This window comes from Chiloscyllium punctatum, chromosome 20 (assembly GCF_047496795.1).
Source record: "Chiloscyllium punctatum isolate Juve2018m chromosome 20, sChiPun1.3, whole genome shotgun sequence".
NCBI classification, from domain to species: Eukaryota; Metazoa; Chordata; class Chondrichthyes; order Orectolobiformes; family Hemiscylliidae; genus Chiloscyllium; species Chiloscyllium punctatum.
Genome location: NC_092758.1, coordinates 49144552 through 49171285, shown reverse-complemented (window position 1 = coordinate 49171285; position 26734 = coordinate 49144552). Strand labels below are relative to the sequence as shown.

The 26734-nt window shown below is 37.1% G+C and overlaps 1 protein-coding gene across 7 annotated transcripts in view; it reads right to left on the bottom strand.

The window, feature by feature from the left end:
- Positions 1 to 2990: 2990 nt before the first annotated feature.
- Positions 2991 to 26734, bottom strand: part of pdlim7 (PDZ and LIM domain 7) — a 141215-nt gene continuing 117471 nt past the window's right edge. For 6 of the 7 annotated variants that reach the window (XM_072590878.1, XM_072590881.1, XM_072590875.1 and 3 more), the window contains 5 exons: positions 20677 to 20920; positions 13846 to 14026; positions 12730 to 12850; positions 6617 to 6732; positions 2991 to 4769 (listed from right to left, as the gene is read on the bottom strand). In XM_072590878.1, the coding sequence (XP_072446979.1) occupies positions 4683 to 4769; positions 6617 to 6732; positions 12730 to 12850; positions 13846 to 14026; positions 20677 to 20920 (749 nt within the window). In that variant the 3' untranslated portion in view covers positions 2991 to 4682. Of the gene's footprint in view, positions 4770 to 5940; positions 6029 to 6616; positions 6733 to 12729; positions 12851 to 13845; positions 14027 to 20676; positions 20921 to 26734 lie in introns of all 7 variants that reach the window. The other variant, XR_011963497.1, reaches the window with a different exon arrangement.

Below are 26734 nucleotides of genomic sequence, written 5' to 3'. Positions count from 1 at the left end.
ATGGACAATAGATATTGCCCTTATCAACAATGCTGACATGAATGAGAGTTCCTGCTTAGTTATTGCAAAATGAGTTTTTTTTCCATTCCTATGTTCAGTAACCTACAATTGTATTAAACTGCATTTGCAGTTATTTTGCCCACTTAAATACATAGTCCAACCCACTCTGTAATTTGAGCTACCATATCCAATACTATATTATCTTCATATTCAACCAAATCCTCTTAATATCCACAAAACTTGGAATGATTTACATTCTTTTGTGCTGAATTTCATGCTTAACATGGAATTACTAGACATGAAATACTAATGTGAGTGCACGATATGCAGAATCTTTTTTCCCCACAGTAGCTCAATTGGTCATGTACTGAATTGGGCCAGATTTCCCCAATTCAAATTTCAGCAGGAACTACTCAGCTTCCACCTGTCCTGGAAAGGAATGCTGCAATCTAGGGAGAAACAATGTTAAGCTATTGTTCACCTGCATGCCTAACCCCAACACTGTAGTCTATTTGCCCACTCTGCTACTCAGGTCTTGTATCATTCTAATTGTGACTTTTGCAAAATAACTTCCTACAAAATGTGGACACACAAGGTGGGCCACTTTGTGTGTGTGTGTGTAAAGACTAAAATTGCTGAAATATTTTGTGTTTGACAGAACTTGAAGTCAAAAAGTATGGCACTAGAAAAGCACAGCAGGAGAATCGACATTTCAGGTGTAAGCCCCTCAACTTCGACTCTCCTGCTCCTTGGATGCTGCCTGACCTACTGTGTTTTTCCAGCACCACACATTTTAACGCTGATCTTCATCATCTGCAATCCTCAGGTTTTCCTAGTCACTGCACTATTTTTGATGCTTGCACTATAATGCCCTTCACTTTTCTCAGTCAGGCTTTTAAATCTGTGCATCTCCCTCAAGTGAAGAAATTTCATAACTTGTTGCACCCACATTGGCTATAAGTGTCCTGAATATGGAGATCATCTTTCCAGCTAGGGAGATGATTTTGGGTGTGGGAGTGCAGTGCATGAATCCAGTGAGAAATAGGGAATTAGTTTGTGCTGGAGTCAGGCTAATTGGGCCCACTACTCCCGTAAACGGTCTGTCACTTAAGAATCAGCCATAAAAGTGCTGAGTTGGTTAAATAACAGTTATACTCTAGGGAAAAAAAAAATAGGCCCTCCAGTACTTATCCATTCTCAGGTTCATCCATGCCTTTAATTCCCGTCACCCACCATAATAATCACTCAAACCCTCTAGGTCAAGCTATGACCCTCCACTCATCTCCAATCCTATATTCTCCTCCACTATTCCCTTAGTGTGTCTACCACTCCATTCCCAACTTACCCATTATCCATCAAAGATCTCAGGAATCATTCAAAGATAAAATTGAGGGCTGTAATTCATACTTACCACATCAAGAAAACTCATTGGGTAAAGCTCATTCGATACCTTTAAAAAATTTATATTCATGATCCCACAAAAAATCTCTTGTTATTTATTATATTGTGGACCCCACTGTGATAATGAAAGATTGTGGAAGCATTAATACTGCGATAGAAACTGCTGCACTTCTTCTTTTCAGCTCAGTCACAGGCTGTCTGTTTTTCAAAATTTAGAGTGAAAAGGGTTTAAATAATTTGAAAGCTTGATAGTTCCACGTCATATATTTTTTACAGTTATTTGTATTTGCATTAAACATTATAGTACAGGAGTTATGATTTGTTGGATAAACTGTGGAGTTGCATTTCTTTACAAATATCTAGGCCTTTTTCTTCATTTTAGTCACTTGAGAATTTATTTACAACTGCCAAACAATAACCACATAATCTGGATGTTTAAACTAGGAACCTTGCCATATTAGATGACATATCGACTTTTCAGGATCATGAATAGGAAAGGTTTAGAGGGATGTGGGCCAAATACAGGCAAATGGGACTAGTTTAGTTTGGAAAACTTGATTGAAATGGGCCCTTTAAAATGATGTCTGGTGATTAAAACTGCACACTATATTCTGGAATCCCTGATCTGCACAACTTCAGTACAGCATGAAATCTAGAACCATTTTTAAGTTGCCATATTACAATTTGCTTGTTCATGACTGTTTGAAATGTTTTTTACCCCAACTTCTTGCCATTCTCTCACTGTTACTGGATCAAAATGTTGCAACCCTCTTCCTAACAGCACTGTAGGTGTATCTTCACCATATGGTTAAAGGTGATGACTCCCCACCACTTTCTCAAAGGCAGTTGTGAATGAACAATTTTGGCCGGCATTGCTACTGACACTAATATTGCAAAAACTTTGTTTTAAACTGCCAAGTATTTAAAAAATAAAGATTAGATTCTAGTATGCAAGATTAGTGAAGTCTATTGCTACAACCAGTATTAATCCAATTGGCTTTAATTCATGCCAAACAATAACCACATAATCAAATCTAGATGTTTAAACTAGGAACCTTGCCAAATTAGATGACATATGGACTTTTCAGGATCATGTTTAGGAAAGGTTTAGAGGGATGTGGGCCAAATACAAGCAAATGGGACTAGTTTAGTTTGGAAAACTTGGTCAGCATAGACAAGTTGGACCAAAGGGACTGTTTCCATGCTTATGACTCTGCCTAAAATGTTGTTTCCTTGCCTTCACTACCCAGATAGCAAAAGAGTTTTGTCTCCCAATGATGTGGACAAGTTGGTGTTGGACTGGGTGGACAAAGTTAAAAATCACACAACAGCAAGTTATAGTCCAACAGGTTTATTTGGAAGCGTTAGCTTCTGGAGCGCTGCTCCTTCATCAGCTACTTGGTGATTTTTTAACTTTATCTCTCAATGTTTAACACAAATTGAGATTTAACAAAGAAAAGAAAGAAAAAAATCATTAAAAAAAAGGAATGAAACAGTCTCACAATCCCTCTAATATTTTAATTGTAAGCATGGTGTTCAGAAACTGTGAACACTGTTCAAATAAGAATGCTAAGAATAACAAAGTACAATTTGAATCATAACTTGCTTTAATGTCAAATGATTATGATCCTCTCCTGGCAAAGTACATTTTTTTTGAAATACGTAATGCGTGACTCAGTTATACTTTTCAGCAAAGGAGGATAAATTCAAGTTACAAAACTCACGCAAATAAAGAAAGCATTTTACACCAATACCTAATACATATGGGTTCCATACCTGTGACAAATGGAAATAAGTTTACAAAACAAGAGTGAAATTTGTGATGACCAGGTTCTTTGTTGCAGCACCTTCCATTTGCATCAAAACTTAAACATTTTAAAAAATTAATAGGTTAAATAATGCCAAAATATTGGCCAAACCTGTTGCAGAGAAATTTCAGAATATTTCAGAATACTATTTGTTCCTTTAACACATAGCGTCCTTATGTGACTTAACAAGTTTCAGAACTTACTGACAATATGACAATCTCATACTGCTGTCACAAATAATTTGAGAATCCTCTTTACATACATCATTTGTGATTTGCTAACCTTTATCAAAAAAAATCCTTGAATGCAAAAGTTATGAGATTCTATTAAAAGTCTGCTAGAAAATGGTTCTAAGTAGATCAATATTTCTTTGGTTACATGATAACTCTTTGGCAATTGCAGGCTGAATTGTTAAGCCCTGAAGTTATACCTACACAAAACCTTTCACCAACAGTCTGTCTATGTCGATTTTGTTTTACATACAAGGAAGGAAATGAAACCAAGTTACATTCCCTGCAGCATTTCCTCTAACTAATCAAATTTACTTTGTTACACATGGTACTTTCAAATATTCTTTGAAGTAGTCCAGAAGAGATCTTCAGTTTCTCTTACAAGAAGAATACAAGCCACAAAGAGCTGGTCACAGTGACGGCATAAAGCATGTTTAATATTCAATACTGATGTCAGTGCATTAAGCAGTCCTTAACCTGACTGAGCAATGTAAGTCAAAAAAAAGTATACAAAACACAAGACCTAATTTAAGCTTCAGCCAGATTAGATGCTATATACTTGTAAATAGTGAACATATTCCATACAAATTCAAATAGTCTTCCTGGCATTTTCTTTTTAAAAAGTCAAAATACAAGTCCCTTCTCTACAGTAGTCCAAGTACAATATCATTTAACCTATATAATCAATTGTTGAAATTTGTATCTTGTGTAAAACAGTTTGGCTTACACCTATAATTGAGCGATTTGAATAGTTTTTTCTAGCCACTATTATTGTTGGACACCCAAAAATAGCTGCAGTGCAGCAACAAGCAAAATTCAAAAGTTTATGAATAAAATACTGACTGATTTTGCTATATATACTCCATAAAAATATAAAAATGGTGAGAAAGGTTGCAAAGTACTTAATAAAACGTGTTGATTGAGTGCAAAATAGTAAAATCAGTGACAGGGTGAGAGAATATTCTTATGCTGTATGGATGTCCACGATTGCTACCAATACTATTGCTTCCCTTTTGAAAAAAAATTGAAATTAGAAGGTTACATGAACAACAGAAAGTCATGCAGCATAATTGTAACCACGTTCAGTATTCAAAAATTGTCTCTCATTTCATACATTTTTATTATCAGAATTAGAACTCTTGTAACTTTAGTTCTCTTTGTGATTTCTTTCAAAGTTTGCGATAGTTGTGGAATTTTTCTGAGCCAGTTTCTGCTGTGCTCTTTGGTGATCATCAGTGTAGGACTAGACAGTTGAGAAGGCATGGCTCTTGCATAAGGGCTTCTCTTTTTTGGAATAAAATGTTTTGCCTTCCAAGTTAATATGACATACCTGAAACATTAAAGAAATTATGTCAAATAGGAATCTTATCCTCCCTATTAATAAGGAACATTCTAAACATAATTGATACAAAATTAAGTTTTAAATGTTACACTATAGAGTTGATTTTCATGCAAATATAAAGATTTCTATTTTCTCTCTATTTTGGTATCCCAAATGAATATCATGGAAGTTTTAAGTTTTATACGTTTTCCAACCAAAGTAACAATATGCGTCTGTACTAAATGGGAGTAATATAATATTGCAAAATAATTGCTAATCCTTATTTTACTGAAAATAATCAGTTTGTTGAAGCTTTTCACGTTGCCCTTATCAAAATAATCTGCAAGAAATGCCAATGAAGAGTCAAAGCCAAAATTATACTATAAAAGAGTGTTCTGACTGGTTGACAAGTATAGTGGAGGTGTTGCCATGGAGAATTCACAAGTTAGATGATGACTTATAATTAACTGTAAAGCTTTTTCTAAATTTAAATCGAGGCAGGTTAACTGATTTATTAAAATTTGGTCTGAGAAATGAACCAGAGAATGGCTGTCATTTGCTTTACTGAAATAAAACTAATGCACTACAACTCAAGCATGCTGTGAATTTTTAAAGATCAGTTTTCTTTTTAAAAAAATGCGAAAATGTTTCCTAATTGTCTTTTAATGTTGTTGAATTCCAAGCTAGTTTTTCAGAAATAACCTTCAGAAAATGCTAAGATTTGAACAAAGTAAGTTTAATTTAGGCTCCACATAAAATAAATTAAGTTGTATAATATTTCAGACACAGATCTAAATGAAAACTAATGTACAATTTATGATCTTATTACTTGCTCAAGAGACAAAGTGTTGGATAAGGCGACATTGTATGGTGTCGTTAGCTCCTATGGCGCTAATTGAAAATGGGATTGAAGTCTACAGCTTTTATAATAGTCATACCAGATGGTGTAAAAAAGATGGAGGGTTTGAGAGAAGTTGAGCAGGTGAATGGAGTGAGTGCAGGCTGCTTGAGCTCATATTAGTTTCATGCAGCTTGAATGAGCACCCCTGTGCTTCCAAACTCCAATTCAAAATGTGAATGTAAAAGCTAACTTATATTTCTGATGGCTGCCTCTAGCGCTCACTTTAAGGACAACTAGCGTGAAGCAAATCTAATGGGGGTTGGGTGAAGATCGACCCACCTCACTCCAAAGTCAAATGGAATTTCTATTCATTTCAGCCAGCTGCCAAAGCCAAGTATCAGAAGACCCTCAATATCTTGAAAATGGTCTGAAAATCATACAAATTGAACTTGGCCATTATCATTGAATTCCAAATCATTGTTTTACACCAATAAAATGTTTGCAGCAATATTCAGCTTTTACAAATAGGATTTGAATATGTCCTTGAACCAACAAAATATGAGTTTGAATAATTGCATTTTATTTTTTTTTTTAATTTTCCAGCTAGATAGATTTAAGGAAATATTTATTTAATTCCTACTTCTTAGTGATCAAATTAAATACAATTTGATGGAAATTTTTGTTATGATTAGATTAGAATGTGACTAAATTAGACTAAATTTATTACTTATTTGAACTATTTATGTATTATGACTGAAATAAAGGAGGATTGGTACCAGACAAAATCCAGACAACAATACTTCATTCACATCATATTCACTACCAATGTATTTGATCAAGATCTTTGAACTGAACTCAAGGTGCCATTTTCACCCTTTAAATTTAAGCAAAATAGATAACAGGTGCCTCTGGAATCAAATATACATTTGATTGCTCTCTTCTTCTTAGTTTAGTTTAGAAAATATCTGTAAATTCGTTAATTTATTTCAAAATGGGAAAGAAAGATAATACTCACTGCACATACAAAACAGGTATCATGCCAGCTGTACCCTAGAGCTTCAAGAAATCTATCGCCAGCATCGATCTTGAAGTCACAACCATGACATTTAGTACCAAACATTTTCTCATAATCTAACGAGTAGAAAAAATACTTTCAGATTTATTTGTACAGTACCACTGCAGAATCTTTAATATTATGGTTACATTTTTATCAATGTTAATTTGATAAACCATTGCTTTCAGCTAATGTAGTATCTCTAATGGGTGGGGGCACCACACTTTTAGAAGGATGCCAAGCTTAGAGAGTGCAGAAGAAGCTTACTAGCTGGGTACCAGGAATGTTAGCACTCAAGAATGTGGAGAGGCTACAGAAGCAGAGGTTCTCCTCCTGAAATTAGAGATACTTAAGGGATATTTAAAGATTTAACAGGCACATTAAAACAAAGTTTTTGGGACAGTAATTAAGGAGATTTGTATGCACTGACAGGAAAATCAGTGTTTAGAGGACACTAATTAGGGTAATTAACAAGAGAACCAGAACAGACATGAGGAAGAATTGTATTATGCAAATTAGGGTGTATGCTCCCTGTTGGAGGAAGATTCAATCAATATTGCTTTAGAAATTTCAGCCCCACAAAGGGTTCATCTAACCATATCCTCTGTATCAGTCCTAATTATAAGCCCACCCTGCACTATAACCAGCAATTAAAAGTGAGATTTATCCTGGCAGATTTATCCAAAAGTTTGCCATTTTGAGTGGATACAAAGTTTGATTATTATGAGGTCAGACATAGTATCCCATTGAGAAAAACAGGAAGGAAAGCAGAAGAAAACAGGTAGGAAAGTAGAAGAAAACACAAAAAAAGCACTATAAATGAAACTTTATAGGAATATTTTATACCCTGTATACTCTCTAAAACAAAGTGTAGTTATCTTTTAAAAAAGCAAAACGTTTTAATGCCAACCTTCATAATTGTTTTCAAAATAAGCATTAAAAACTGCTTTCCTGTTTACAGTACCAAAAATCAAGAATGATTGTGAAGAAACAGCTGTTGTCAACATGGACTTTAAGGCATTTGATAATGTAGCTCTTGGCAGATCTCATGGGATTCGGGGTGAGCTGGCTAGATGGATACGAAAAACTGTCTTAGTCTGAGAAGACAGTAGCTATGGATGGGTGCTTTTCCGAATGGAGATCAGTAAGTAGTGGAGTTCCACAGGAATCAGTGCTGGGACCATTGTTATTTTTAATATATATAAATGATCTGGTGGAAAATGAAGGTGGTATGATTAGCAAGTTTGCATATGATACCAAAATTGGCTGGGTTGCAGACAGTGAGGATTGTCAAGGATACAGGGGGATATAGATAGATTGCAGATTTGGTCAAAGAAATGGCAGATGGAGTTTAATCCAGATAAATGAGAGGTGATGCATTTTGGAAGATCAAATTCAGGTATGACTTGTACAATGAATGGCAGAACCCTTAGGAACATTAACATAGAAGGGTCTGGGTGCAGAGGTTCACAGATCCTTGAAAGTGGCAACACAGGTGGATAAGGTGGTCAAGAAGGAATGTAGCATATTTGCCTTCATCAACCAGGGTATCAAATATAAAGGTTTGGGGGGGGGGGGGGGGGTGAAAGGGGGTGTTGGGTCCGGGGGGCAGTGTGGGACGGATTTGGGGGAGGGGTTGAGGGTTGAGGTGGGGCCTTGCCACTGTATGCTGCTGCAGTCTACTGAACAAGGAGCAGACTTTAAACACTCCGAGCCCCATTGGAATGGCATTTCATCAATTAACCGAATAATCGATTATACGAACGAAATAGTGCCTGCCTATCACATTTGGCTAATTGAGGTTTCCCTGTATTGTGTTCAGTTTTGATAGGAAGAACGCCGAAGCTCAAGAGAGGGTGAGGAGGAGATTTATCATAATGCTGTCTGGACTGAAAGGTAGGTCTTAGGAAGAAAGTTTGAAGGAGCTTGGGCTTTTGTCATTGGAGCAAAGGAGGATGAGAAGTGACTTGATAGAGGTGCACAAGATGATGAGAGGCATAGATAGAGTGAATAGCCAGAAACCTTTTCCCCAGGGCAGAAATGGCTATCATGAGGGGGCATAATTTTATGATAATTGGAGGAAGGTTTAGGGGAGATACCAGAGGCTGGTTCTTTGCACAGAGAGTGGTGGGTGCATGGAATGCACTGCCAGCAATCGTAGTAGAGTCAGATACATTAGAGACATTTAAGCAACACATGGATGATAGTAAAATGAAGGGTATGAAGGTTAGTTTTACCTTAGAATAGGATAAAAAGTCAGCACAACATTCAAGGGCCAAAGAGCCTGTGCTGTACTGTACTATACTGTTCTATGTTCTATGTACTCCCTAGGCAGACAATTACACTGTCTCAAGCAATTGCATGTCACTGCTCATGGGTTCTTGTGTGGTTGATATAATTAAACAAATTAGCATAGACAGAAAGGTTGCTCTGAGTGGTTTGGCAAGCTTAAATGCAGATAAATCTCCAGGGCCTGATGAAATGTATTCCAGGTCATTAAGTGAGGCAATGGAGGAATTAGCAGGGACGCTGGAAATAATTTTCAATTCCTCTCTGGCCAGAGGAGATGCAACACAGGATTGGAGGACAGCCAATGTAGTTTTGTTATTCAAGAAAAAAGAATAGGAAACTATGAGCTAGTCAGTCTAACTTAAGTGGTATGGAAATTATTGGAAGCAACTCTGAGGTACAGGATCAATCTGCACTTGGGGAGGCAAGGATGAATTAAGAGTAGTCAGCATGGTTTTATTGAGGGAAGTTCATGTCTGACTGAAAAGGTGACCAAGTGTGTAGATGAGGGCAATGCATTTTGTGTAGTCTACTTGGACTTCAGGAAGGCTTTTAACATTCCAAAAGATTATTGCAAAGATGCACTTATAGAAAACAGCTCAAGCTTCACACAATCACAGACTAGTACAAAAGAGAAGGAGACTATTTAGCCTGTTGTGTCTGCACTGGCTCTTTGAATGAACAATATACCTAGTGCCTTTACTTCACCTTCTCCCCATTACCTAGATAATTCAAGAGGTTTTGCTAAAGCTGTACAAGGCATTAGTCAGACAACAACTGGAATACTATGAACCATTTTAGGAAGGATATATTGAAATCGGAGGCAGTCCAGAGAAGGTTCACTTCTCAAAACTTGCTAAGGTTCACTTGGCTGATACCAGGTATGGACACGCTGTCTTATAAGTAGATTGGGCTTGTACTCATTGGAGTTTAAAAGAATAAAGTGTGGCGTTATTGAAACATTTTGAGGGGACTTAACAGGGTAAATGCAGAAAGGTTGTTCCCCCTTATGCAAGAGTCCAGGACCAGAGCACATCATCTCAGAATAAGGGATCACCCATTTAGGATAGAGAATGAGGAATTTCTTCTCACAGAGGCTGGCGAATTTGCAGAATTCTTTACTGCAGAGGGCTGTCAAGACTGGATCATTATGTATACCCAAGGCTGAGATAGATAGATTTTTAAACAGTAAGGGAATCAAAGATTAAGGGCAAGAACAGGCAAGTGGAGTTGAGGATTATCAGAGCAGGTTCAATGGGCTGAATGGCCTACTTTTGCTCCTACATCCATGGCCTTATGGTAATAATCCAATTCCAGCACACACACATTGGAAATCCTCATCGGAAATCTGTAACTGCTGGTTTGTTTATATTCGAAATCTGCACAAGTGGGCCCTGCTGACATACCCATCGTTACTATCTTTCAAATATAAATATCTTGAGTGAAATACTATGAGACAGGTCAATATGGCATCATATACAAGTAATTCTCTGAGCTTCAAAAGGCAAAATGTTTACGAATAAAATTTAATTGAAGCATCTCATTTATTTTATGTATTTCATTACAGCACCAATTTACTTAAAGACCGTGCAGGACCTTTCAACAGTTTGCATTGATAAATTCAAAATCTTTGTCCCAGTCTCAATTAAAACATCTGTTTATAGTTTTAAAAGAAAACACAATTCTCTTCATCTTAAGCCACAGAGATACTGAACAGAGCAGGTAGCAGTGTGTTGTCAGTGCATTTAGTGGGGCTTAACTGAGTGAGATTGTTGGAGACAAGGTACTCCACGATCCATATGGTTGAACATTGGTATGTTAATCACTGGGTTGTTTGTGTCCAAGTAATCAGGGAAAAAAAAAGTGATTTTCCTGTCTGTTTAGATAGAGCTGTGTTTTGTTTTAAGTTGATGATTTACCAGGATGTTGTCAGGACTGGAGGATTTGTGTTATAAGGATTGTGGGAAGTTGAGGAGTGACCTTAGCGGTAAATCAAATTCAATCCAAATAAGTGCAAGGTGTTGCACTTGGGCAAAATAATCGAGACAAGGGAATACATGATGAGCAGTAGGAACCTGGGAATTACCAAGGATCAGAGGGACCTTGGTGTGCATGTCCACCAATCTCTTAAGGTAGCAGGACAGACAGATAAAGTAGTTACGAAGGCACATGGGATCATTAATTTAGAAATGCTCTTATTAGCTGAGGCATAGAGCTTAAGAGGAGGGAGGTTATGTTGGAATTGATAATATGAAGCTGGAACCCACATTATCGGAATGATGTGATTGCACTGGAGAGGACGCAGAGGAAATTTACCAGGATGTTCCCTCAGCTGGAGAGTTTTAGTTCTGATGAGACATTGGATAAACTGGGGTTGTTTTCATTGGAGAGGAGATTGTGGAGGGTGGGGTGAACAAGGTGAAGCTGTATAAAATTGAAAGGCATAGACAGAATAGAAAGGAGTAACCTTTCTCCTTGGAGGATGGATCAATGACGAGGGACATAGATTTAAGCTAAGGTGCAGGAGGGCATGAGTGAAGAAAATAAAATCAGAAAGGATTCAGTAAAGATTCACAAGGATGTTGTCAGGGTTGGAGTGTTTGAGCTATAGGGAGACGCTGAATAGGCTTGGGCTATTTTCCCCTAAAGCACCGGAGGCTGACGGGTGATCTTATTGAAGTTTATAAAATCATGAGAGGCATGGATAAGGTGAATAGCAAGGTCTTTTCCCCAAGGTAGGGGAGTCCAAAACTAGAGGGCATGGGTTTAAAGTGAGAGGGAAAAGTTTTACAAAGGACCTAAGGGGCAATGTTTTCACATAGAGGGGCACATGTATAGAATGAACTGCCAGAGGAGTGATGGAGGCTGGTACAATTAAAATATTACAAAGCACCTGGATGGTTATAGGATTAGGAATGGTTGAAAGGGATGTGGCTGAATGCTGGCAAATGAGACTAGATTTGTTGTGGTTCTGTTTGCCGAGCTGGGAATTTGTGTTGCAGACATTTCGTCCCCTGTCTAGGTGACATCCTCAGTGCTTGGGAACCTCCTGTGAAGCGCTTGTGCGATGTTTCCTCTGGCATTTATTGTGGTTTGTCTCTGCCACTTCCGGTTGTCAGTTCCAGCTGTCCGTTGCAGGAAACATCACAGAAGCACATCACAGGAGGCTTCCAAGCACTGAGGATGTCACCTAGACAGGGGACAAAACATCTGCAACACAAATTCCCAGCTCGGCGAACAGAACCACAACAACGAGCACCCGAGTTACAAATCTTCTCACAAACTTTGGGACTAGATTTATTTAGGATATCTGGCTGGCATGAATGAGTTGGACTAAAGGGTCTATTTCCCTGCTGGACATTTCTATGACTCTAAGACTGTGGTGGGAATCTGGAACTCATTGTCTGTAAGAGGCAGCAGCCCTCTTAATACTTAAGAATTTGGATGTCCACATGTAATGCCAAGGCATACACAGCTAAGGGCCTTGTGCTGGAAAAAGGGATTAGAATAATTAAGTGCTTGTTTTCACCCTACACCAACATGATGTGCTGGATGGTCTTTTTCTGGGTTGTAGACCTCTATAACTATCATTTCTAAACAGTTTATTACTGTATGAAACCCTGATATTTTAACTTTACAAATATGTGAATGTGTTTGCATACATTAATTAACACAAAGTGGTGTGTAAATAAATGTGCTAAAACATTAACTTGACTTTTGTGTAAAATGTTAACCCAGATGGAAGCATTGGCCTACTGAAGTATTCTAAAATTTCTTTTCCTTACCTCTCTCACAGTAGGGTTGGCCTTCCTCCATGTAAAAGGCTTTGTTGCGGATGGGGTTTTTACATGCAGTGCAGTTAAAGCACTTAACATGCCATGTCTGCTTCAAAGCATGCATAATTTCCTATTAGCAGAAAATGCAATTTCAATAAAAGAGAAAATTCAAATCTAGACAGTGTGAAAATCTATTTATTTCTCTTTTTCAGCTGACCTACCCATTAAGTTGATTTCAAGTAATGAACTAAATATATTTGTTTAGATATGGCTGCAACAAAATCTAGATATGTAGCCCAAAATCCATTACCCATGTGTCTCTTGCAGAAATTTGGGATGTTTTAGGGTAAGCCAAGTTTAAGTATTACCTTTTTCGCTGATGATTCTCATCCCATGAATGAATAAACTGTGAATACTACTATTAGATCATTGTGGGAATTCATATCATAGCTAATAGTTACATTTTGACATTTTCATGCTGAAAAGGTGAAGGCTGATGAACGAAGTCGTCTCTCTCATTTTAGACATTAAGTTCCCCTGAGATAGATTAAGCTGTGCATAACAAAACTGCAGTTCCTCACTCCCTATACACATTTGCCCAAAGACATGTTTTTTCCACAGAAAACCTTCTTGCTTCTATCTTCCTAATTAAAATTGGTCGAGATTCCTCAGTTTTCCACATAGGGCTTTTTAAAACCATACACAAGGCACACCAATTAGTAAAGGATCAATGTCTCAGATGTTTTAGGGAATTCACCAGATTAGAAAGACCTTCAATTGCAGCATTTACATTGCTGACAAGATAACATTTACTGCAACAGATAAAATCAATGACACTTCAAACCTATAGTTCAACATTAATTACAACATTCATTGTTATTCTTTTAAGACTGATAATTGCCAGGCAAATGTGCACTTACATTCTACACTGTGTTTCAACATTCTAACAAGAAAATGAACAAACATGATAATAGACTGATTCATGGTTTATCTGTTTAGGTTTCCACAAATGTAAGGAAGAGCTTCTGCTGCATATTTTAAGAGGCTCTCTTTTGATTTACAAGTTGACTTTCTTTATACAAACCAGTTCTGCATTTAAAATTACAAACATACAATGTTACTTACACCTACAATCTTCTGTTTGCACTTGGCACAATTTGGGGCATGCTTATTTTCATAACATTTTCCACAGAACACAGAGCCCTTTTCCTCAAAGAATCCTCCCTCAGTCAAGGTCATTTTGCATTGATTGCAAGTAAACTCTTCAGGGTGCCAAGAACGGCCCAAAGCTACAAGATAACGACCTCTAAATAAAGAAAAAACAAAGCCAAACATAAGACTAAGTTCATCTGAATTTTCCTAACTGATGAAGTTTAATGACAATAATATTCCTTCATTATAGTGCAAATATATGACTTTTACAAAACAGATCTTTTGCTTCAGACATTAAGTAGCTTTGTTCATATAAACCTGTCATTATTAAGCCATTTGTATACATTTGCATAGTTGTACTACTGAAGATAATTTTGTAAGTCACACATTTGTCCCTTGGCTTTTTGTGTTAATATAGCTAAGTACATTTCAGTGTTGCAGTTATAATTACTTTCATAAGACTAAATCCCAAGACACAACAAATATTTCCTCCTTTAGTTATTTTAAAATCCAACATGTTATCATTCATCTGGATAACTTTAAAAATTAAAATGTCAAATAGATGAGGAATGTCAATGCGAAGAATATGTATCCTCCTCAGGTAGTGAGTATGGAGGTGGAGGCTAACCCTCTATTCCCAAATCCAAGTAGAGAAAGGAGTATTTCACCAATTCGATGATACTTTTAAAAATCAAGATAACAGCTTGTATTTATACAGTTTGTTTAATACAAATTATTCCCCAAGATCCTTCAGAGTCGTAAATGGACAAACAGGGATTAGACAATAAGATATAGGAACAATTTACCCCATTCAATGAGATCATAGCTGATCTTATAATCCTCAAGTTCACTTTCCTCCCTTTTCCTCATAGCTCTTCATCCTCTTACTGTATAAAAATCTGTCTAGCTTCAGCCTTGAACATACTTAATGACCCAACTGCCTCTCCAGTAAAGAATTCCACTGATTTACTGCTATATGATGATTTACAGAAAAATATTTTTCCTCTTCTCTATCTAAATGGAGGAACCTTTGCTCTGAATTTCTGTCCTCTAGTCCTCGACTCTTCCACAAAGGCAAAATAGCTTTTCTGCATGTAAATTGTCAAGTTCCTTAATAATCTTGTGTTTCAATAAAGGTCTCCTCTCATGCTTCTAAATTCCAAAGAATACAAGCCCAAACTACTCAAATTCTCCCCATAAGAAAATCCCAGAATCAACCTCATGAACCTTCTCTGGACTACCACCAATGCTCGTAAATCTTTCCTTAGACAAAGGAATCAAAACTTCCACAGATTCCAGGTGTGATCTGACCAGAGACTTGTATAGTTTAAACTTCATGTTTATGTGCTATTCCTTTTGAAACAAAGGCCAACATTCCCTTTTTTGTGCTGAACTTGGATGTTAGTTTCTTGTAACATATGCACAAAGATCTGCCAATCCCTATGTGAAACAGCTTTATGAATTTTTTCCCATTTAGACAATATTTAGAGCCTTCTATTCTTCCTGCCAAAGTATACAATCTCACATTTTCCTACATGATATTCTATTTGTCTAGTTTTTGCCCACTCACCTAATTAGTCCATATCCCTCTGTAGACTCATTACATCAGCTAACTTGTGTTTTGTGTTAGCTGCATACATGGAAATAATACATTCACTTCCATCATCTAAGTCATTAATATACTTTGTGAATAACTGTGGTTCCAGCATGATTCCTGTGACACTCTACTAGTTACAGGATACTGTTCTGAAAATGCAGACCTTCTCCCTACACTCTTAGTTAGCCAGTCTTCTATCCTGTTAATATACTACCACCAACACCATGGGCTCTTATTAAGTAGCCTAATGTGTGGTACCATATCAAATGCCTTTTGGAGATTCAAATATATTACATTGGTTCCCCAATATCTATCCTGCTCATTACCTCCTTAAAGAACTATAATAAATTTGTCAAGCACAATTAGATCTTCTATTACATCTTCGACTCTAGCACGTTCCTAACGATAAATACTAAGCTAAGTAGCTTCGACTACCTGTTTTGTCTTCCTTACTACGTGAATAACTGTCACATTGACAGCTTTCTAATCCTCTGAAACTTTTTCAGAACCTAAGGATTCTTGAAAGATTGCTACTAATGTAACTGCTATCTCTGTACCTAATTCTTCTAAAATCTGTGGATACAACCCATCAGTCTGAAGGCTCCATTAGTGATAGATTTAGTGCCCTCCGACCCTTGACTACTTAGCATTTCTGAATGCTAGAATTGTCGTCTACTATGAAGAGTGATGCAAAACATATATTCCTGGCTCCCTTTTATTCCCCAGCCTTATTTTAAAGTCATAAAGGTCGACACCACACAAAGGCCCTTCAGTCATCAAGTCTGCACTAGTCAAAAACAACCACTTAATTATTCTAGTCCAATTTTCCAACACTTGGCTAATAGCCTTGTATGCCTTAGAATCGTAAATGTACATCTAATTACTTCTTAAATGTTGTGAGAGTTTCTGCCTCTACCATCCTGAAAGGCAATGAGTTTCAGATTCCCACCATTCTCTGGATGAAAACATTTTCCCTAACAACCCCAGAAAACCTCCTGCCCCCTACCAGAAATCTAAAAGACTTCTACTGATCCCTCCACCAAGGGGAAAAGCTTCTTCCCATCTACTCTGTCTACATCCCTCATAATTTTATATATCTCAATTAAGTTCTCCCTCAGTCTATCTAGCTCCAGTGAAAGCAACCCCAAGCTTTCCAATCTCTCTTCTCAATTAAAACTCTCCAGCCCAGTCTTGGTAAATCTCCTTTGGTTCCTCTCCAGTGCTATCACATCCCTCCTATCATGTTTCCAGAAATGCACACAACACTCTGGTTGTAGCCTACCCAATGTTTTATACAGTTCCAATATCACCTCCCTGCTCTTAAATGCTATGCTTCAGCTAATAAAAGCAAGTATCCCATATACCTTCTTAACCACTTTATCTACCAATTCTGCTCCCTTAAGGGATTGGCATAAATGCACACCAAGGTCACTCTAATCCTTGATGCTTTCCAGTGTCCTACCGCTCATCATGTATTCCCTTGCTTTGTCTGTCCTGTCCTGTCCCAACCTCACAATTATCTGGCTTGAATTCCATTTGCTACTGATAAACCTGCCTATATCCTACTGTAATTGAAAGATATCCTCCTCAATATTTACCACCCCATCTAGTTCAGTATCATCTGCGAATTTACTAGTCAATTCTTCTGCGTTGAAGTCTAAATCACAAACAGCAAGGGCCCAACACAAATCCCTGCAGAACCCCACTAGACATAGACTTCCAGTCACAAAACACCCCTCAACTATCACCCTCTGCTTCCTACCAGTTCTGGATCTAATTGACCAAATTGCATCACATCCCATGGCTCTCACCTTAGCTATCAATCTCCCTACATTCACTTTGGCCTCTCTTCTTTATATTTTTATTTCTTAAGACAAAGGAGAATATATTAGTGCCTAAAATCTAAACAAATGGGTGATCTTAAGAGGGATGGAAAGTAGACAGGCAGAAGGATTTGGCAGAAGGTGCAGCTACCACTGGTAAGAAAGAAAAGGTGATGCAATGGGTGTCAGTGGGCAGTGTGTGCGGCATGTACAAATCACAAGTCAAAGAGATCAAAAACTGATTGGGAGGACTTAGAGATGAAGGAAGCAATAAAATTATAAATGAGAATTTTACATTTGTAAAACAGCTCCGCAGTGCAGGGATGTTGAAATTTGATACAGGATAGGATTCATGAGGTGCTTGGATGAGAATACATGTTTTGAGAATGCTGAAAGATCGGGAGAGCATTCAAATAGTCACATCTGGAGGTGACAAATGAACAGATGAAGGTTTCATAAAAACTTGCAATGTCACAGTGATAGAAATAGCTTGTCTTTGTGATGGACAAGGCATAGGTCCAGTAGAATGTCAAGGTTATAAATGGTCTAGCTCCCCCTGAGACAATGACCATTGAGATGGTTGGAATTAGAAGCGAAGATACAGAGTTTGTGGCAGGAGCTGAACATTCTGGTTTCGATATTTCCAATGTTTAACTGGAGAAAATTAAGCCAAGACTGTGGCCTGAATACTAACAGGAACAGATTAAGTAGTTTGAACAATTTTTGCCAGGTGATTGCGATGAAACCTCAGCACCAGTGTGGAGAGCATTTGGATCAGTATTGACTAAAAAGGCAGTTATTAAATGAAGCAGAGACTGCTTAACTCCAGCATGGCCAAATTGTATGCTAATTCAAAAACTGCAAAGTTGGGTTTCTTGTAGCATTATTGATTTGTTTTAATTTTCTGCTTTTATTTTGGATAACCAGCATTTCAATACATTGATTTTTTTTAAAGCTTTTGCCACCCGTCATTTATTATTCTTCTTGCAGCCAAATTTCAATCACTTTCTTGTGATCTTGATTTATTTACTAAGTATCTACCATAGCATCTTAACCTTGAAACTTACAGTCCTTATCACAGTTTGAAACATGATATTACAAAATATTGATTGAATTATGGTAAGGTTAGTCGACCAAATGGATGAGACGATTATGCTGTTATGATACAGATTCACTGCAATTACATTTACAAGGAATGAATGTAATAAAAGTGAGTGCTATTTTGCAACCACTGATCAATACAAATTTTAAGAGTTTTAAAACTTGAATTAATTTCATAAAATGTACTAAAATTGTTGAACATTTCATACAATTATGTTACATATTAAATGCACAAGGTCCCGTCAAACTGTACCAGTGAAACTGAAAATTTCCTGCATGCACTGTGACTATTTTTAAAGCTTCAGTGCTACACAGCTGTTGTGCTTTGCAAAGGTTATAAATTCCTTTAACATTTTTTTGTCATACTATATTCAGCAGATCCCAAAAAAGCTCAGGAAAGCTTGGCTCAAGTACTCATCATGCCTGCCTGCCATTCTTACCCCTTGGTTTGTTCCAATAATTTATGGTAATTCAGATCAGAGACATGGAGGTCAGTGATAACAAAACAAAACACATTGATCACAATAGTTTAAAACTACAGAAGAAACAATATTAAAAAGTTAGGGAAACATCGGTTAGTAAACACATTAAAACCAATATGTAGCAATTAATAATGCAGTTTTTTAGGATTCTAAAAATCTTGTGTGTATAATTGTTCTTCAAAAAAAAATGCGATCCCTGTGAAATCAGTCACATGTTTTATACAAACAATAAAATAGAATCCTATGTTTGTAACAGTAAGTATGACCTTTACGTAATGGAATATGACAGCAAATCACATAAGCAAATATCAAACAGATGACCAAAAGTCAGAGAGGTAGGCATTAATCAATGCCTTAAATGAGGAAAGTGAGGGTTGAGAACATAAGAGGTTTAGGTCAGAAAATTCCTTAGTTTAGGATCCAGGCAGCTGAAAGCATAACTGCCAGTGATGGAGCAATTAAAATCAGGGTTGTTCAAGAGGTCAAAATATGAATATCAAGGTATCTCTGGGATTATAGGTATGAAGGTGTTTAAATAGATAAAGCAGGAATTGTAAACAGGAATGCAAATTTCAAATTCAAATCATTGCTTAACCATTTGTCTGAACAACATTTCATCTACTTAGATTACATTGATGATAATGAACCAATGAAGATTTACTTTATTATGAAAGTAAGCCTTTTTCTGCACAGTGGTTATGGAACGTTGGAATCATTTATTTTTGTCCATTGATTAAACCATTTCCTCAGTAGAGCTGGCATTTTCCTATTGTGAAGTGTCTAAAACATGTCAAATTTAAGAGAAAAAGTATTTTAACAAAAAAATTAACTGGAAATACTTTCAATATTGAAAGAAGGTAGGAAAAAAATGTGAAAAATAAACTGGCTCTCTTCAGAGAAAGATCAAGTCTTTTTTTAACTTAAGTATCACTAACATAAAATGCAAGTAACACAGTTAATGAAAGAAATAAGTATTGCTTTTGTAGGTTTCCCATATCTGCTGTGATTCCATAAACCATCACCATTTGTTAACAACATAACTTTCCTCTCATTCTTCAGCTGCAGCCTCAAAATTTCCAATCCCCATGAGGTGGTTCAGGCTAAGTTGTCTGACAAACTTTTCTTGTACTTATATTCTAATTTAGTGAATGCCATTGAAGAGATAAGACAAACCTCCTCTCTACTTTGGCCAAACAAGCACACCTAAGTACTGGACCGGATGAATCCATCATCTTCATTAAAAACCAGAACCCAAATGTTTACTAGCACATTTTTTAAATTGAATTCAAATAAATATCAATATAATATTATTTCTGATCTACATACAGTGCATTTTGATAAAGCAAGCAGAATCATTTTGCCTTTTATTAATAGAACATATTGGAAGATTTCATGGAAGCTATGGAAGAAATGGTTTTCTCTCCTTTCGATCTTAGCATGAAAGGAGAATGGGAAAAGATGCTTCAGGCGAAAATCGAGAGAGAGAAAAAGAGAGAAGCAATAATGAAGCTCCAATGAAAAATGAAGAGTAAAAAAGGGCAAAGCTGAAATGAAATAGGGAATGGATAAAAATTAAAACAGATTATAAGAAAAATACAACAGCAACAAAAAAAATTATATTTCAGTACTTACCTACCATTGCAAACTCGCTCAGTTATCTAGCGAAGTATGATAACTGACCTGTCACAACTTATAATTAGGAACATATACTTATTGAAAGTTTCTATTCATTATGATCTTTTACATGAGCCAATTCCATGTACCAATCATGAACAATAACTCATGTGCATCCCTTACTCACTTGATAACCTTGTTACAGTGGGCACACACTGGAGTTCTGTTAGTCCCATCAGGTGCCTGCTGTGCTGCCTGGACAATAGAGTTTCGATTTTGTTGAGGGGTAGGCTGAGCCGGTTGAGTGAATTTCGTCATTATGGTGGTAGTTTTGTCTGGTGCATACTTCTCTGCAAAGGAAGTGTCAACCACCCAAGGAGGTCTGCAACTCGGACCAGAAGAATGTGCAAGTGCACGTGGGACATTTTTCTCTGGAAAATGAAAGTAATAACTTCATGAATCAATGCTATTTTGGCTGTAGTTTTCATCTGAACCGTTTTAAAGGGATTGCATTATAGCTGTGTGGATGTTATGTTCAAATATATTTGTTCATTGTCATTTCTATATCATATCTAAACTACAATTACTTCATCGGTGTAATATATTTCCAAAAAATGATTTATCATTTATTTTTTATTTCGGAGACGGACAACAAATAATGTTGCAATTTTGACTTCAGGACAGCACCGAGTGCAATGACTCTTAAATCCTTTACAAGAGGTCTTTTTCACAGTAGCCAAAGCCCATAATTCCTTTAATTCACTGTAATTAAAGAACTTGAAAGTTTTAACAATGGTTAATCTGCTACTTTCAGTAAGTCAAACCCAGACTTGACATCAAAGCTGCTCAGGTACTGCATCCTCACTCTTGTCAACAAGGTCTCTGAAGAGGTCTCCAGAATGACATCATTGCGATGACTAAAGTAATTAAACAAAAACAAAGCACCAGCATTTCTCCTGTTCAAGACAAGGAAACAGAATTTTTGTGGGCACTGAATCTTCATTTTAAAAAAATGTCTCTGACAAAATAAGACATGTCAAATCCAATTTGAAACTGAATAGTCAACTGTGTGCATTTAAGAGAATGTCTGATTTCTGTAGGAAGGAATTAATAGACTTAATTTCATAAACACTGGCGAAGGAGCAATCAGACTTGGATAGCTTTGTCCCTGCAACACTGGGAAGTGAAGGAAGTTTGGAGAAGTGGAAATGCAATGGTCAGTTACAGCCAAGTAATATTAAGAAAGACTTGCATCTACAAAGCATCTTTCACAACCTCTGAATGTTCCAAAATAGCTTTACAGCCAACAAAGGCACTTTTGAAGTGTAGCCACTATTGAAATTTGTGAAGTGCAGCTGCCAAATTGTACACACTAAGCTGTCATAGACAGCAATGTCATCCTAGGCAAAGTATTTTTCTGATGTTGATTGAGAAATAAAGATTGCCCATAACACTGGGAATAAATTTACTTCAAAGTAGTACTATGGAGTGATTTATGTCCCCCTTAGAAAGCAGGCAGAGCTTCAATTTAACATTTCTCCAGAAAGATAAGATCTCCAGCAGCATATTATAGTCTCAGCACTGCACTGAAATAGCTCAACCATCTTTGCACTGGGGCTTGAATTCATAGACATGTTACAGCAAGATAGCAACAAAACAAGCACAGCAAAAATGCCAGAGCAATAACCTAAAACAGCCTTAATTTTCTCACTTTATAAAAATTGCAAACCAGGAACATTTAGCAATCGATTGTAAGTGAGTCCCTGACCAGATATTAATTAGTGGAGCAAGGATTTGACAGTTTTAATTGTATTTCTGGAATTCTAAGAAGAATACCTGCAAAAGCATGGATGAGTGAGCTGCTTAAAAAGGCTAGCTGCTATACACATCAAACATGGGAAGTACGAAGGGGTAATTGTATAACTGTATATGCTAATAAACTGTCAGTAAATTAGTTTCCAACAAGTACGTGGAGCAGCAGAAAAAAAAAGACCTTAAAATTCAGTCCAATAATCATAAAATGACAACGGATTTCTTTTTTCCAACCAAATCATTGTTTCCTAATGCAAAGTGCAAAAGCTGTCCCATTTGGACAGTTAAATCATTCAATCGAGTGTGACATGGCTCGTGAGAATAAACAGTGAGTTGTCACTGGCTTCAAATTTAAATGTTGTTTATGAATTTTGCATACAGCTGGACTTTAAGATCAGATAAAACCTGTGGAATTGTCTCCACATGAGACTATAAGGCCTTGGTCATTTATTGTTCTGAGGACAGTTAACAGTCAGCAACATTCCTGTGTGCCTAGAATCACTGACAGATCAAACCAGATAAGGATGGCACACTTCCTTCCCTAAAGGTTATTAGTAAACCAGCTGGGTTTTTACAACAATTGACATGATTACACAGTCACCATTTGGCCAATTTTTAATCCCAGCTTTTATTTTCTGCCTTTACAACATTTAAACCAGAAGTTCCGTGGTGTGGGTTGGAGTGATATACTTGCAGTGACGTTACCATTAAACCACCACCTCCCCTTGTTGTGGCCAATTATTATATTTCATCGATTAGTTTTACAAGTAAAAAGATCACAATCAACCTGGTTTCTTAAATCAATCATTTTGTTGTCCATTAATTATAAAAACAGAAATTGTTCAAAATTCCAAAGCTGATTAACAACTTGAAATATGAAAGTATAAATATTTATCCTTCTAAATAATTTAACAGTTTCACGCAGTCACACAGACCAGCTAAATGAACATTAAAGGATCTTTCCTTGCCAAGATTAACTTGAAGAAAATTCAGCCAAATACTTATTACTTTTCAGAGAATAAAAGGATAAGATATTAAGTGTTCCAGAAGACTTTCAGTCTGGTGACCTTGCAAACATAGGAACACATACATTGTTACTGGGTTCTTCTCAGAAATGGTATATTCAGGAAGTAAGTGACATAACTCCACAGAGGCCAGTGACTCATCATCAAGTCACCCTTTATTTACACATGGAAAGACATTGACACCGATCCAACTTCCTTTGGAGCCATCTCGGAGTGAACAGAACCTCTGACACGCCTGTTTTTTGTTTTAAATTTGTTTTCTTTTTATCTTCCACACTACAGCCTAACAGCAGTGTGCTTATTTTTCCCCCCCCCGCACCCATGTTGTGTGTGTGCAGGTGTGAGGCACAGTGAAAGACACAAGGTGCACAAATCTTCATTCAATTTCCACCACCAGGAAAAGAAACCACCCAAGTGGCCAGTGGCAAGCAGTGCCCTTCACATCAAAGGGCAATGTTGTATGATCAAACAGTGAAGGGGGGGGCAGGGATTAAATCAAAATAGAATTGGAGGGGGAAATAATACACTCCACTCCCTGTGGCGCCCACCTCTCCCTGAACAACTCCAGGGTGTTGGTGAACACTGCGTGATCGTTCTCCAGAGACACCTGGGCTCTAACGTAACCGCGGAAGAGGAGCAGGCAGTCAGCCCTAACAATCTCCTCCACAGCCCACTGCCTGGACCTATTCATGGCCAGTTTGGCCAGGCCCAGGAGCAGACCACATGCCTGGTTGTTTTTTTTTCATTTTTTTTTCTTCTTTCTTAGTGCTTATTTTTCCCCAGCACACATGGTGTGCGTGCAGGTGTGAGAAACAGTGAGAGACACAAAGTGCACAAATCTTTATTCAATTTCCACCACCAGGAAGATAGGAAAACACCCGGGTCGCCATTGACAAGCAGAGCCCTTCACATCAAAGGGCAATGCTGTGTGATCAAACAGTGAAAGGGAGGGCTGGGACTAAATCAAAATAGAGTTGGAGGGGGAAATAATGCACTCCACTCCCTGCGGCGCCCACCTCTCCCTGAACAACTCCAGGGTGTAGGTGGACACCGCATGCTCCTTCTCCAAGGACACCCAGGCACTAACGTAACCACGGAAGAGGGGTAGGCAGTCGGCTCTAACGACTCCCTCCATGGCCCACTACCTAGACCTGTTTATGGTCAGTTTGGCCAGGCCCAGGAGCAGACCACATGCCTGGTTATAACAGTCAGCTAGGACTCCCTGATTGGACCAGATTAGCAGCCCCAATCAAAGAACTCATTCTCTAGCTGACCTCATTACAATCACAACAGGTTTGAAAGAAAAATGTGTTCCACAATCTGCTTTCAGTAGCCTTTGTTTTAAGAAAGGGGAAAGTATTTCCTCAGTACTTCAAACAGAATAATTTGCTCAATCCTTCAGGCTGGGAACTTAAAAGTATTAACAATGGAAGTGCCTTCACAGCAATTTCAAATGAATTGGTCATTGTATTTTTAAAACTTCCTTTGATTTTGTATCCCATTAATTCCTACTTATTATTTATACGCACCTTTTTTTTTTAGGAATTTGAACCCCATCACTCTTCGTACCCTTTACTTAGTTAATTTAGATTCAATTAGTTATTCTTGCTCATTCGACTTATAATCAAAATATACATTTATATAATATCCTTGCAATGCCCCATGAATTAAAATGTTATGTTCATATTGTGACAATGGAATAGTGGGACCTGAGAGAGTGCACTCATCCAATCTTATTTGTAATAAAATTCAGACAAATTCACATTGTGAACATCATTTATCTCTTTACCGTATTTTCTAAAGTTAAATCACTACTAATAAATGAATAAGAACTAAAGGTGGCACAAGCAAATCAACAGAGCAAATCAACATGTGGACTTCTGTTGACAGCAAGACTGCCAACATGTGAAGGAAATGTCTCTGCTTGAGATACTGCAGGTCTTAATCACATTTTAGATGAAAGCATAAATGCTAGAAGGGGAAAGCATATCTACAATTAAGTAGGGTGGGGGAACCAAATTGGGTAAATGGGAAAGTCGCACTGACATTTATCCTTTCCGACAAGTAAAGTTTACTTGATACCTGTGAGGGTAATGAGAAATACCACAGGGATGACAGCTGCAATGCTGGCCTAGACACCATGTTGCAAGAGGGGAGTTCAGAGTAAAAGTGTCACTTGACCATTCAATAATCAGTGCATAATTACCATTTGTTGCAACCACAGTTAGAAATTCCAAAGATTGTCAGGAAGACATACCTTAATGCATTTAGAACGCTATGTGGTTGGATGGTGGGGAGGTAGAATCAAAGTGTCATGATTTATGATAGAGCTCATGATACAAAAAAGCAAATGGAAGAGGTCCTGCTGAGGGAGGACCAAGAGGTTGATGCTAAATTAAAATAAGGGTAATAATGAAGAGTAATATTTTCTTACTTCAACCACACATAAAATGGCATTTAGGAACAAACAGATGAGGAGAGCTTGCACATGGCTAATGGAGATGAATGGGAAAGAAGAGTTCAAATTCACGTCACAGTGTTTAATAGAGTCTAAAAGCAGCGTTCAGGTCACAATCAGCAACTTAGAATTTACAGTTAGAACCAAGTGCAAGGAACATGAAAAAAACCAAATAACAGCAAAAGTGACAAATAAAAAATAAAGTTAAGTTAAATGGTTTTAAAGTAACATTAGGGAAAAGGAATAGGATTGAGTAACTTGCCAAATACAAATTGATATTCTAAAGCACACAGTACAAGAACTGAATAAATTAGAGCCTCAAAGAAACGATAAAGATGCGACATGGTGGCCGGGTCATGGATGCAGTTGGAAGGTATATGCTCAAAGCTATAACTTCAACAAAAAGGAGTAAGCAAGAGAGCATTAGGTTAATAAAAACTATTACAACATTAGTAAGAAATGCATATGAAAGGAAACAAGTGCCAACTTTATGGTTAGAACTGAAGAATAAGGAAGGGTAGAGGTCTGTACAGGCCTGCAAGAATCTTTACCGGGACCTCACATATTCACTACCCATATGAAATCATTTAAATTACCTGATCAAAGCTATACATAAAGCATAATATCATACATGCTCTAAATCTGAAATAAAAGCATAAAATGGTGAAAATACTCAATAGGTATGGCAGCATCTATGGAGACAGAAATAGAGTTAACAATTCAAGTTCATGTTTGCCAATAAATACAAAGAGAAGTATATTTATTGGCAAACATGAACTTGAATTGTTAACTCTGTTTCTGTCTCCATAGATGCTGCCATACCTATTGAGTATTTTCACCATTTTATGCTTTTACTTCAGATTTGGATAATGTTTGGTATTATGCTTTATGTATAGCTTTGAACATAATATGTTCTTGCTATATTTCAAACATTTTGCAACATCCAGATA